This window comes from Lactuca saligna, chromosome 5 (assembly GCF_052625555.1).
Source record: "Lactuca saligna cultivar CGN05327 chromosome 5, ASM5262555v1, whole genome shotgun sequence".
NCBI classification, from domain to species: domain Eukaryota; kingdom Viridiplantae; phylum Streptophyta; class Magnoliopsida; order Asterales; family Asteraceae; genus Lactuca; species Lactuca saligna.
Genome location: NC_136421.1, coordinates 120,857,072 through 120,871,291, shown reverse-complemented (window position 1 = coordinate 120,871,291; position 14,220 = coordinate 120,857,072). Strand labels below are relative to the sequence as shown.

General features: G+C 29.3%; 1 protein-coding gene across 1 annotated transcript; it reads right to left on the bottom strand.

The window, feature by feature from the left end:
- Window positions 1-2,317: 2,317 nt before the first annotated feature.
- Window positions 2,318-8,849, bottom strand: LOC144997054 (benzoate carboxyl methyltransferase-like). Its single transcript, XM_078956875.1, has 4 exons — window positions 8,444-8,849; window positions 5,428-5,838; window positions 2,851-3,105; window positions 2,318-2,763 (listed from the first exon to the last, which is right to left on the bottom strand). The coding sequence occupies exons 1-4, from the start codon at window positions 8,516-8,518 to the stop codon at window positions 2,395-2,397; spliced, it is 1,110 nt and encodes a 369-aa protein (XP_078813001.1). The 5' UTR covers window positions 8,519-8,849; the 3' UTR covers window positions 2,318-2,394.
- Between the last annotated feature and the right edge of the window lie 5,371 nt (window positions 8,850-14,220).

The following is a 14,220-nucleotide window of genomic DNA, read 5'->3' as shown; positions in this document are numbered from 1 at the left end:
TATCCTATCCCATAGAAAAGGGACTAGAGTCTAGTGAACCACAACGGGTGAGCTACTAAAATGACCACAAATCCAAAATTGTTGTCATCCCAGTTAAGCTAATGAAGTAGCCAACACCCTCAGTTGGTAAAGAAGTTTGAGTCGTAAGAGTCAAGGACATTGACTACGACCATCCATTCACGCTTATTCCCGCGAATTAAGCATCTCAGCAGATATTCCAGAAACTTGAAAACTGTGATAAGATAATCTCTGAGAAGAGTGGATGAGAAAATTTGAAGTTCCGAGAGATGGAACCCTATACTTCTAGACTTAATTTAAATCAAGGAAACTCAGAACCACCAGAAGAGTAGTTACAGAAGATGCTCGCACTGCTCAGGCACTTCGTCTACCCTACGACTAACGAATAGTGCCTAGGACACTCTGCCTCCCCACATGGAAGGAGTCACCGTCGCCCTGTAGACGATAGACTGCATTCTTAGAAGTGAATACTAGAATGCCAAGAACCACAGAATAACCTCCGCAGTCAAGAATACTTGAATGAAGTCTGAAGGTAAGTTGTGTTAAGCCTCGTAACCCAGATCCCGGAGAGAGTTTAGACTCAACTGTTGGGCCTCCAACTCGTCGAGTCCCTGGGTAAAACATGAAGTTTTCTTGAATTAAATACATACCAACATTCGGGTGTTACACCCTTGTTTGCTTATGTCTCCTCGTCGGATGGCTCCTACCTGTAAGTTTTCTACCTTCTCCTCAACTTACCTTTTCTTCAGAAGTCAGTTGGAATAAGCTTCGTCCGCCGCAACTTGAGCCTTGTTTCTTTCTTGTTGTTTTCTCAGACTTCTCTGTCGCCGACTCGATGATCGTCATCGTCGCCACTCCTCTCTTCTTATAAAAAGGAACCACCACTGGCCACTGCTTCTTCTCTCTCCTTCTCCAGCGATTTGTTATTGTTAACCGTTATCGCTAGAGCTCAGTCAACGCCGCTATCTTCATTTATGTTATGTTTTGTGTTTTTGTTTTTCCGGTTTAGTTGTCTCCTCCCGATCAAACTATGTGTGTGTGCGGGGGGGGGGGGGGGGGGGGGGGAGGGGGGGATGTTAGTGATTAGCATTTAGGCCTAATCCCTTTAGGCTTTAAATTAGGTCTTTCATGTATCCTATTTTATATAGGGTTCAGGGGCGACTCAACCAGATTAGGGGCTCTAAGCGAACCAAAAACTTGGGGTCTTGTCGTTCTAACCCTGATTCTATATTTTGTAATAAAAACAAATTTAAATGTGACGATTGTCTTTTTTTTCTGTTTGTTTAAACTTGTAGTGTTTTAATTAAAAGGAAAACTCAAGCTTACAGGATTATTTTAACTCAAAAATGCACAACTCAACACAAAAACCATTGAACAAGCTAGCCACATACATAAAAATCGATCAACAGACAATAACCAACATTCCTTAGACTGTGTATAACACGAGAAGCATTTTCCCTATTTGACTTGCATACCCAAGTATTTCTATTTAATATTCTAATAAAAGAAACATTTTATATAAAACAGTAGTCATATTCTATTCATGAATCAAATAGAAGACCATGACAAATTCGGTAAAAACAAATTCACAAAAACACAATTCACAAGATGTAAACAAATTAAGATTTACCGGTTTAGTTTATCAAATCATGTAAATATTGTAATACCTTGACAAAAAGTAAACAAATTAAGATTCAGTTTACCAGCAACACAAAAAATGAATGGAAACACCAACTCTAAAAATCAAAAATCAAACAGCAACAAAGAAATCGAGAATAAAAGGTATCAAGTGAAAACAGATAATGGAAAAACTGACTATTAACCCTAACAGATAATCAGATAATGGAAAAATCAAGTGAAAAAACACAGCATACACCTTAATCATTAGAGAAATTCATCAGTCTTCATAGTAGTCGAGAATGGAGGAGGAAGAAGAACAGAAACTATTTAAAGGTTCAACCTTTCTTTCAGTGTTTAGCAGTTCAAGAATCGATTTTGCAGAAGCTTACTAGAATCAAGAATGGGGTATTAGTCAATCAGATATTCAGAGTGCGAGTCTGCGAGAATGGAGAAGGAAAAAAGAAGTGTGATCGTTGCTTTTGATTTCAGGCGCCCGATGCGTATCAGCGAATGCAGAAGCCAGGAAGAAACAAATGGAAATTAGAGAATTCGGATTAAGTGCCCCCCCCCCCCCCCCCCCCCCCCCCCCTTAAAAAATAAGGCCCTAAGCCCTAACTTATATTTTTAATACATGGATAATACCCAAATGCATACAATGGCAACATGATCAAGGTAAATATAATTTCGAAGAAGTTGGATTATGCTTATTTTTAATAGATTACAATAAGAAAAGTTGAAATGACCAAATAAATAATTTTATTTTCTAGACAATGCAATGACTATATTAAAGTGCCTTGTTTTTTTGTAAGCAAGATGTAGTGCCACACGCTTTTCATACTTCTCAAACAGGACATCAATTATGGAACTTCCAAAATGAGATGTTAACAGTGGTTCCGTAACAGCTCTCATGATTTTTGCAGTGGTTTTGCCATGGATGTGGCTGGGCTCCTCAAAATCTTTCATATTTGTATAATCTGTGTCATGTGGATCCCAGTTGATTTGAAAAACACTCAGGTTATCAAGGAAAAATGATCCTTCACTATGTACGACATTCCTAACTTCATCCTCACATGGACTATAATATGGCACATTAAATGCGTTCAATTCTGATTCCTGGATGAGACCCTGTAGTGTTTGTTTAAGCAAATACTAATAGTTAATTACGGAATTACAAATATAAATAACTTATTAGTGCATATAAGAAAGCTATACCTCTTTGAGCATATCCACAAGTGATTGTGCTAGTAACTCCCAAAAACTGCAACAATCATCATTGGTTGGATCATTAATACTCCGGCCAAGAATTGTTAACACCATGCATCCACCCTTTATTACTTCTTCAGAGCGCAGTTGTAAAAAGGTTCTAAAGTCAGTATCAAATTGATTTTGATATGCTTTAATCACATTTGGTGGACTTGATTTGGCAATGTATATATTGGATGTGTTGTTTTCAACGGCAACAGGAACCTATCATATCAAGCATTAAGGTGATTATAAAGCTGGGTGGCGTGGGGTGCGGTTTCAGCTGATGTGGCACTGAAACACCGCCCCTTCTATATGGTTTTGGAAGTGCAGTTTGGAAGTGTGGCAAAAATTGGGAACGCTCCCTTTCTCTCTATCTCTTCGTCTGTCTCTCTATCTCTCTTCTTTCTCTCTCTTTTCCCTAATTCTCCACCCCTTCGGTGTTGTAAAAAAACTACGGTAAAAAGAGGGAGTGTGGCACACACTCCGGTCTAACTCAATATTCAAAGTAGTTTGAATAAATTATATGTAAGTGTATCAGATAACCAAAAAATGATCTTAATTGGTTAGTTGGATTCGAAACCTACAAACAAATGTATGCAACCGTATTTCTTGGAACAATTTATATGGATTATAAATGGATTTTTTAATTTAAAATGGGAAATGATTTTGAAGGCTAATGGATCTTACATATTTCATTTCTGATTTCCTTGGTGGTAAAAAAAAATATTGGTAGTTTTAGTAACGACAATACCATGTAATAATTTAAATAAATACTAATGAAAACCCACCATAAAGACAACATTGAGAATGTATATATGCTTTAAGTTTAATAATCTGTACCTACAATTCGGACAATTCGGTTGCAAATGTGGATTATAGTTTAATGGTTGCATTGACAATCGAATGGTTGTAAAAGAAAAAAAAAAAAAAAATCAATTTTGGTCATTTACCGTTTGGTTTTCTACTTATTTAATCATCTAATTTTTTGTTTGTAAACTTAATTTTTGGATTTATGCTCATTTAGTTATTTAATTTTTGAATTTGTGTTCATTTAATTATTAAACTTCTAAAATAAAGTTATATAACTGAGCACAATTTTAAAAGTTAGATAAGTAAATAAACACAATTTTAAAAGTTAGAAAACTAAATGAGTACAAAATCAAAAGTTAAATGATTAAACGAAAAGTTATGTGACTAAATAAGTAGAAAACTAAAAATCTACTGAAATTTTAAAACTTAAATAGAGTTCAAAGATCAAACTATCAAAAAAATCAAAAACTTAAATGACAACAAATGATTTAAACCCTAAAAAGAAGTCCATAAATACACACAAACTAATTTTTACAAGCAAAGGACAATTTCTACAAACCAACACATGGCAATATGGTCATTGATGAATGTCTAAATTGAAAAATATACTCTATTAATACGAACATTTGATGGCGTTTAGTTGCAAAATAATATTGAAAGGAATAAAATTTATCAGACGAATTGAAATTGAAACAAATTTGAAGCTATTATGTATTTGGTTGAGATGAGATGAATATTTTTTGTTTGGTTTGTATATGTTTTTATAATAATGACTAAAAAAAATGAAATTAAAGTGTATTTTATTCGAAAGCTTTTGTTTCAAAAAAATAAATAAATGTAAATAAATATATCTATTTATTTTATTCGAATGTCAAAAGTTAAATAGATATATCTATTTATTTTATTCGAAAGCTTTTGTTTCAAAAATAAACTACAAAAGTCATTGTCCTAATTTTTTGTTTTATATATTCTGACTTCGTTTGTATATTTACTCATAATTTTCCGCACATATGTAGGTAATATCCTATATTTTTCCTCATGGGTAATGCTTTTTTTTTTTTCAAATCGTTTGTTTATTTAGTATTTTTAGTTTTTTTATTACTTCAATGTTTCGAAAAATTAATACAATCAATTTTTTATTATTTTTAAATTTTTTGACACCCAAAAATGTAGGATTAAGAACACATCTATTTGTCTCAAAATTCATCATCTATGTATAATATTTTATATATTCTAACATAATTTATGTATAATCTTATTCTTATAAATATATCATATGTAATATTTTATATATTTTAAAACATAATATATTTTCATGCCTAATATTCTACATACAGAGTTTCCGATATACATTATATTAAATATGGAATTTATTTTCTTTAATAGTTTTATTTTAAATTTTAAATTTTTTTGGTTGAAATAAAAAGTTTAGAAAAGTATATTTTTTTTTTCAAATTTTCATTTACTTCATATTATTTTTAAATGTTTTGACACGTGAAAATGTTTGGTCAGAACACGTCACTTTGTCTCTACAAATTCAGATGGTATCATATATATATATATATATATATATATATATATATATATATATATATATATATATATATATATATATATATATATATATATATATATATATATATATATATATATATATATATATATATATATATATATATATGTGTGTGTGTGTGTGAAAATTGTTAGTATCATAAAGGTGGATATTATGCAAACCTGGGAAAGCCAATGAATACCATAAGTCGAACGAACAAGGTGCAAACTTTTGTCTGGAAATAGTCTACCATAGAATGAACCAGGAGTAGCTGAAACGAAACAAAGGCCAAAGTTTTCTCCATTCTCTTTCTTAAGGTCGGAATAAAATTTTGGTAACATTTTGAAAAGGGTATTGAAATCGTTTTCGAAAAGGTCATTTAAGTACAATTCAAATTGAGGTGTTCTACGATTTTTTTCTTCACATAGGCCATTAATTATATTGATAACATTAGATGCAACAAGTAGTGAATTTGTGCTTGAGGAACATCCTAGATCTGCCATTTTGAAACAATGTATGAAGATGATGTCACGATTAGCCATTTCCTTGATTGTATTATTTAAAATTGGCAGAGCTTTCCACATTGCACTTTCCTAGAAAAAAAATATTAACATACCATCACACACTCATTTTTAAGATTATGATTGGAAGAGTAGATAAAAGAAAAATGTTAGATGAAAAACTAAATGATGACTAAAAATCAACCGGCTAGCTAGCTGATAAGCTAGCTAATAAAAAAATAACATATAATAAAACTAGCTAATAAAGTTCTAAAAAGATATAGAATTAAAGAAAATAATAATAATAATAATTTGCAATTGTCATTCAACATTATAAAACAAATATATAATATATTTTATTATGTTAACGTAAGTATTAACTAATAATTCTCCGAATATGATATTGAGTTTATTTAAAATTATTTGTATTAATATTATCATAAATATTTTGCATCTCATATTATAATCATATTATTTATGTTCAAATAAAATTTCTTAAATCTTCAAATTGGTAAAAAAATCAAATTATTTTGCCTTCATGAATCCCATATATATATATATATATATATATATATATATATATATATATATATATATATATATATATATATATATATATATATATATATATATATATATATATATATATATATATATATATATAAATCCCATTTTTTTTAAAATACGTGAAATATTCTAATGAAATATTACGCTGTACATATTCTAAAAAATAATTTTAAAATGCAAAATAAATGGAAAAATCTAAAAATTCTTTTTTTAAATATTATTTTCGGAACTTGAATTAACTAAAAAAAATAAAATATAAAATATAAAAAATCCCATTTTTTTAAAAAAATACGTGAAATATTCTAATAGAATATTACATTGTACATATTCTAAAAAATAATTTTAAAATGCAAAATAAATGAAAAAATCTTGAAATTCTTTTTTTAAATATTATTTTTCGAACTTGAGTTAACTAAAAAAAATCTCGTTTTTCTTTTTTAAATACGTGAAATATTATAATAGAATATTACATTGTACGTATTCTAAAAAATAATTTTGAAATGAAAAATAAATGGAAAAATCCAAAAATTATTTTTTTAAATATTATTTTCGAAATTTGAATTAACTAAAAAAAATAAAAAAAATAAAAAAATGCATCTCACAGTCTTTCACAAAATTAATCTGTCTCACATGAACCTAACCATATATATATATATATATATATATATATATATATATATATATATATATATATATATATATATATATATATATATATATATATATATATATATATATATATATATATATATATATATATATATATATAGGGAAGAGTTATATGGAAAATGAATGATTAGGGCAACACATATTTGAACCAATGAAAAAATAACAACACATCACTTCCACAATACATTACTTGTGAAGAAAGAAATGGACACGTGTCATTTGATTATTGGTTCCGGTAGATGTTGCCCTACTTATTTGTTTTCCATAGAACTCATTCATATATATATATATATATATATATATATATATATATATATATATATATATATATATATATATATATATATATATATATATATATATATATAATGTTAGGTTTATTTGAGACCACCTATATTTTTGTGAGACCGTAAGATGCATTTTTTTATGTTTTTTATTTTTTTTTAATTTAATTTTTTTAGTTAATTCAAGTTCCAAAAATAATATTTAAAAAAAGAATTTTTTGATTTTTCCATTTATTTTGCAATTTATTTTTTTTTAGAATATGTACAGTGTAATATTTTATTTAGAATAGTTCACGTATTTTTCAAAAAAACATATTTTTTTTAAATTTTTTTTAGTTAATTCAAATTCCGAAAATAATATTTAAAAAAAAGAATTTTTAGATTTTTCCATTTATTTTGCATTTTAAAATTATTTTTTAGAATATGTCAGTGTAATATTCTATTTAGAATATTTCACGTATTGTTAAATAAAAAAACAGAGTTTTTTTTTTTAATTTTTTTAAATTTTTTTTACTTAATTCAAGTTCTGAAAATAATATTCAAAATTTTTTTTTTTTGGATTTTTCCATTTATTTACATTTTAAAATTACTTTTAGATTTGGTGTCAGGGTCTCAAAAAATTAGAATGCTCTCAAATAAACCTGAACCTATATATATATATATATATATATATATATATATATATATATATATATATAATCTGATTGAAGTCCATATATATATGCTTAAAGGATTTTTTTGCTTTCAACATGTTATCTTACAAGTTGGAGAAAATAAAAAAATTAAAAAAAAATCCAAGCAAAGATGCACAAAAATACAAAAATAAAATATTGAAGAATAGAAATATACTCACCTAAACAAGCACAAATTAAACTACAAATCTTGGTGACGGTCTTTTTTTTTGGCAGTGTATGTGTGCATGTTATTTTAAAGGGAAAAATTATAAGAATTTCCAAAAATCACTGAAATGTAAACTTTTTTTTGGCTTTACAAACACAACCTAAAAAAACTAATAAAATAAGTTAAGTTGTAACAGTCAAATATAACCGGAGGATTTAAGTATTTTCTCTCCAAATTAATACATGTGCGGATATATGATCAGGGAGAGAAGTAGGATTTAAAACAACCATTTTTTTAATACGTGCAACTAATCTTGACAGAAAGGGTAAGAGATATACTGCAACAGTCGAGTTGCTGGCATAGCTTGATTCCCCATTGCCATTGTTCATGTGTAGGATGCTTTTTGCGTCCATGGCTATCTTTTCTTGCCTTTGTTTTGCAGATATTCCTCTACTTCGTTTGATCGTTTTAAATAGGCCTCTCCCAAAAGGGAATAAGACATCTTGAGCATTTTAACACGTTTTTCACTGTTTACAACAGTCTCACATTATTCTAGAAAGACATGGAATATGCTGACTTCAATTAAAAGCCATTCTAGTCTTCTTTTTCCTGTTCCCTAAAGTAAATGACTATTCCCATCAGCCATTTTACCGCTGTTAGTTTAATCGTGTAGCTTTACAACATTATTGTGTACAGAGATGCTCAAAATTAATCGGTAACGAATTAATTAAGTAGCGAGTAACATTCAGTTTGCAGATTGAAGGCAGGAATTAATATCCCCTGACACTTTGTTTTTTATTATTTTTAACGTCCATATTAATAGTTTATGTTTTATTTTTTATTTGTCTTAAGTTAATGGTCTATTTTTAAAAATAAATATTATTTTTACTAAAATACTCTTCATTATTGGTTAATCACTATCAAATTATATGTAATTATAATCGAATTAAATGCAACAAAAAACTACAATTATCATTTTATTAAATAAAGTTAATAATATTTTTTAATGCATATGCTTTTTTGTCATTGAACAATAATTTTAAAACATTATCAATAGAGATAATGATTTAAAAGGATAACATATTTTTAGGTTTGTATACATTTAGTCATTGACTTTATTTTTGTCCAAATTTCCAATTGAACTTGTTAAACTCTTCAAAAACATCCTTATGACCTACTATTGGAGGTTTAGCCGGTTTCCGGCGTTCTTGAGAGCTCCGGTGAGACTCCGATCATCTTTTTCGACGAGTCTCTGATAAAAAATGCTAAAAAAACACATACATAAACAAAAAACACCTAGATTCATGTGTTTTCCTCAAGAAATTCTTCAACCCTTCAACTCATATTGAACATCTTCAAGAACAACTAGATTTGAAAAATGAGTTCATCAAAAATGTTTTCGGATTTGTGTGTGAGTGTGTGTGTTTGGTGGATCTGAACAAAAATTCTCCAACCCTTCAATCGGTGTGTATGTGTTGGTTTTTTAGATCAGAAAACACATACACAATCATGTTCATCCCTTTAAACCCTTCGACCCAAAAATCATAAACCCATAAATCCTTCAACCACTTCAACCCAAATCTGACCATCTTCAAGAACAAATAGACCACAAAAAAACGAGTTCATCGATGTATGTTTGTATTCATCTTCTTCCTAGAAATCAAAAGATCTTCGAGTGAACTTATGTTTTTGAGTTATAGTTTGAAATCAAGTTTCCATTTTTGTTCAAGAACACACTGTTCTGAACTCGAATCTAGAAGTGTTTATGTGAAAAGTTTGAAGCTCGAAAATCATGTTTCCATTTTTGTTCAAGAAGACATTGAACTCGAATCTGAAATCAAGTTCGTATAAGAAATCGAGAATCATGAGTGTTTGTATGTTCTTGAACTATTGAAGATGACTTTGGGTTGTGTTCGTGTTCTTCATCATATTTGTGTTCTTGTTCTTCATCAGATCTAAAAACCGACATAAATGTTTTTTGTTTGTGTTCTTGAAGGTCTGATGAGCTTTAAGATAAACTTGAGTTAGGGTTTTCAAACCCAAAAATCGTTGGAGTGTTCTTCTAGATCTTTTGTTCATCGTGTTCATCTTCTTTGTTCTTGGAAGTCAACAAAGTACAAACAATACATCACAATGTACAAGTTCATCGATGCATTATGCTTTGAACCAGCTCACATAAAAGCAATTTCTTCTATGTGCTTGGAAATTGTTTCTGGAAAGAAGAAGATGATCGAACATCAGATTTGGGAAGAAGATGAAGACGATGAAGATCTACAAACCTTGAAGATCATTGTGTATGTGTTCATCTGATACTTTTTCTATTCAAACTCAAGAACATTTATCATTATTTCTCTCTCAAAAAAATGATATTTAAGTGTAAGGTGTTTGATCTTCAAGCTGAATCACGATATGAAGACTCCGAAGTTCATGTTCTTGAGTTGGTGTTCTTCATTAACTTCGATTTTCCATTTTTTTTCAAGAACACAACTTTGATTTATGGGTTTTTCTTCATGTTCTTCATCAGATTTTTCGATTTATGTTCTTGAGTTCATGTTTGGTTTAGATTTCTGGTTTGGAGATGAAATATTGTGTGTGTTGTTGATCAAAAAATAAAAACTTAAATTATTTTAAATTTATGGTTGGAGACTCACCGGAGAAGATGATCGGAGTGTCGCCCGAGGTGGCAAATATGTCGGAAACCGGTTTAACCTCCGATAACAAGTCATAATGATGTTATTTGACCAATTGAATAAGTTCAATAGAAAAATGCGGAAAACAAAAAAAAAACATCAGAATCATCTGATGATCAACAAAAACCAGAAGTTAGCTTTACTGTGACGACAAATGGTTGCTCAAAAAATTTCACCCACTTAAATTTGGCTTGTAGTATGACAAGCAGCGCCACATCATGCCGACGCTAAATGACAAATTTGTGGTCCAATAACGCATAGTAGCTTCAAGGACAACCACATGCCTAGATATTTTGTATAGAATATAATAGAAAATCATATTTAAATTCATTATTTTTAGCAATATTTTTTAGAATAAATTATACAAAAAAATATTAAGTCAAATTAAAATTCTAATTTTATATTGTGTTTTTTTTCTCAAATTTAATATTGTATTTTTCAATTTTTTATAATTCTGACCACTTAACCGGTCAACCCGGATAGCTGTTGAGGTGACATGATGATGATTTGTTTTTCTACAACAGACACTAAGTTTTTAATTTTTTCGATTTTGACACTAAGCTTAATTCTTTTATTTCAATTTTGACACTCTGTTTTTTGTTCAAAATCGAACATCATTTTTTTCCGATTTTGTTATGTTTTTTTATTACATAATAAAACGTATAAATACATTTTTTTCCCTTAAAAACCACATTTACTATAAAAAAAATTTATTTACTTATTTATTTTTAAATTTTTATTTTTATTTTTTTTACATTCAAAGCTTAATGTTATGCAAAAATATACATTACGTATATCATAAAAAAACAAACTAATCATAAACTTCGAATAATATATAAAAATTTTATGAGTTCCAAACCTGACATCTGAGCCTTGATCGGATACACACCTCCAAATCCCCAAAATTATTTTAAAGTTGAATATTTAATATAAAATATGATTTTTATATAACTAATACAAATTTATAAATAAACTTATGGCTTGAATTTAAAATAAATAAATAAGTAAATAAACCATTGTATTTATACAAAAGTATGGTATCTAAATGAAAAAAAAAAATATTATACAGTTTGAAATGTATTAAGAAATATATTTATACGATTTCAAATGAAAAATTATCAACATTGAACAAAATTAGAAAAAAATATTTTCGATTTGGAGCAGAAAAACATAATATCAAAATTGAAAGAAAAAAAATAAAACTTAACGTCAAAATTGGGAAAAAAAATAAAATGAAACGTTAGTGTCTTTTATGGGAAAAAAAATATTCAATTTTAACACACAAATATGACATGCCAGCAAAATTCAGTCGTCATCATTTCACATCAGCAGCTAACCGGGTTAACCGGTCAAGTGGTTAGAAATATAAAAATTGGAAAACACATTGTCAAATTTGAAACAAAAAAACATAATATCAAATTAGATTTTTTATAAACTTAATCTTTTTTGTACTATTTACCATAATTTATAACATAATTTGATAGTTAATGTCAATTAAATCCGATAAAAAAAAAGGAAACAAATTTTGTGACCAACAAAAGAAACGTGTCCCAAAAGGACGAGATTGTCAACTAATTTTAACAAAAAAATAAAATTAATGAAAAATATGCATAGATATTGGTTAATTAACTAAAGAGATATATATACAAAAATCTTAATATTTCAACAATTTGGTAAGAAAGTCATAATTTTTTTTTACAGTAAAGTTGTAACGCCTGCAGATTCGGACAAGTTAATTTAGAAACAATAAACATCAATAATAACTTTTTGATAGAAGATTATTTATAGTAAATAATTTTAACCAAGTTATAGCATATATCTCAAGGGTTCCGTACATATAAAGAACGGCGAAATCTGAGTTATAACGAAAAAGTTATGACGAAAAAGTTATGACATGTCAAAGTTTCACGATAAAACTGGCACCACGTTGTGTGACGTAAAAAGTGAGTTTATGATAAAGTGCTTTTTAGCCTTAACGATCTAAAAAAAATTCATAGTATACGTTAAACCGAGAGCGTGCATAATAAGAACGTCAAAATCTAACTTTGTATGACGAAGTTATGAATTTTCTAAGATTTGGCATAACAGCTTGCAACCCGGAGTTAAAATTTTAGATCGATCGATTGTTAGCCGACACAACCTAAATAAGAATCGAATATCTCATTAATAGGAGTTCGACGATAAAAAGATAATCGAAAACGGAGTCCGTATGTAGAAGTTATGGGTTTCACACAGTCGTTAAACAATGTAATTTTCTCCTACTGTTAAATTTAAAATCAGTCGAGAATAATTAGCCAATGGAGTCAAAAGGAAAGTTGTAGATCTTGTCAATACCTACGCGTGGATATAAAAAATGTCAAAAACAGAAATCATATGCGAACGTTACGAGGTTTAGAAGTCGGAAGGGTGTTGCAGCGAAGTGGGTGACGTGGCGCAATCTGAACCATTGCTTTCTCCCCACCAGATTAAGAAACGTAGCAGCAACTTAACGAGTTGACCAGAAACTCGATGCATTTGGGGGCCAGAAACTCGACGAGTTGGGCCAGAACTCGTCAAGTTCATCACTTTTTTCAGCCTATAAATACCACCCTAGAGTTCATTTTTCACACCATTAGCCATCTCTTTCTCTCTACCCACTCTCCAAACCTCCCAAAACACCCCAAAAGCCTAGGAAACTTCCCTAGCACTTGAAGAAAGCCCTGGAGTGCATGGAGCTTCCGCTAAAAAGAGTTTTTTTGTTCAAAAAGTTTGTTCCTGCAGAACCCAATTTTCAAGAAACCATCCGGTTTTGTCGAAACGAAGCGTTGTCCAAGTTAGAATCTCCACCATATCAAGTTAGTGCATAGTTACTTTCATCTTATACATAGATATGAAGTATGTAATATAATATACGTGATATATGTGCATATTATATGTATATCTTGTGACAACCCCAAATATATTGTCGTTACAAACCCTATTTTCACTAACGGAATGCGTCACCATATGTTATTCTCGGTAATGTTTGAAGTCGTCAATAAACAAATATCTAATTATCTATATGTTCCAATATTATCATAAGTAATTATAACTTGTAAGTGTTAACCCCGTTTAACTAAATAGGGTTATTTAGTTTTCAACCACTTCACCCGGGTAAAAAGTTTTAAACATGTTAAACTTTAGCATCGGGTAGCCGTGTATCGGGTGCAATACCCGAGACATATAAAAACAAATGAACACTACAATTGACAAGTTGGGCCAGAACTCGTCGAGTTCATCACTTTTTTCAGCCTATAAATACCACCCTAGAGTTCATTTTTCACACCATTAGCCATCTCTTTCTCTCTACCCACTCTCCAAACCTCCCAAAACACCCCAAAAGCCTAGGAAACTTCCCTAGCACTTGAAGAAAGCCCTGGAGTGCATGGAGCTTCCGATAAAAAGAG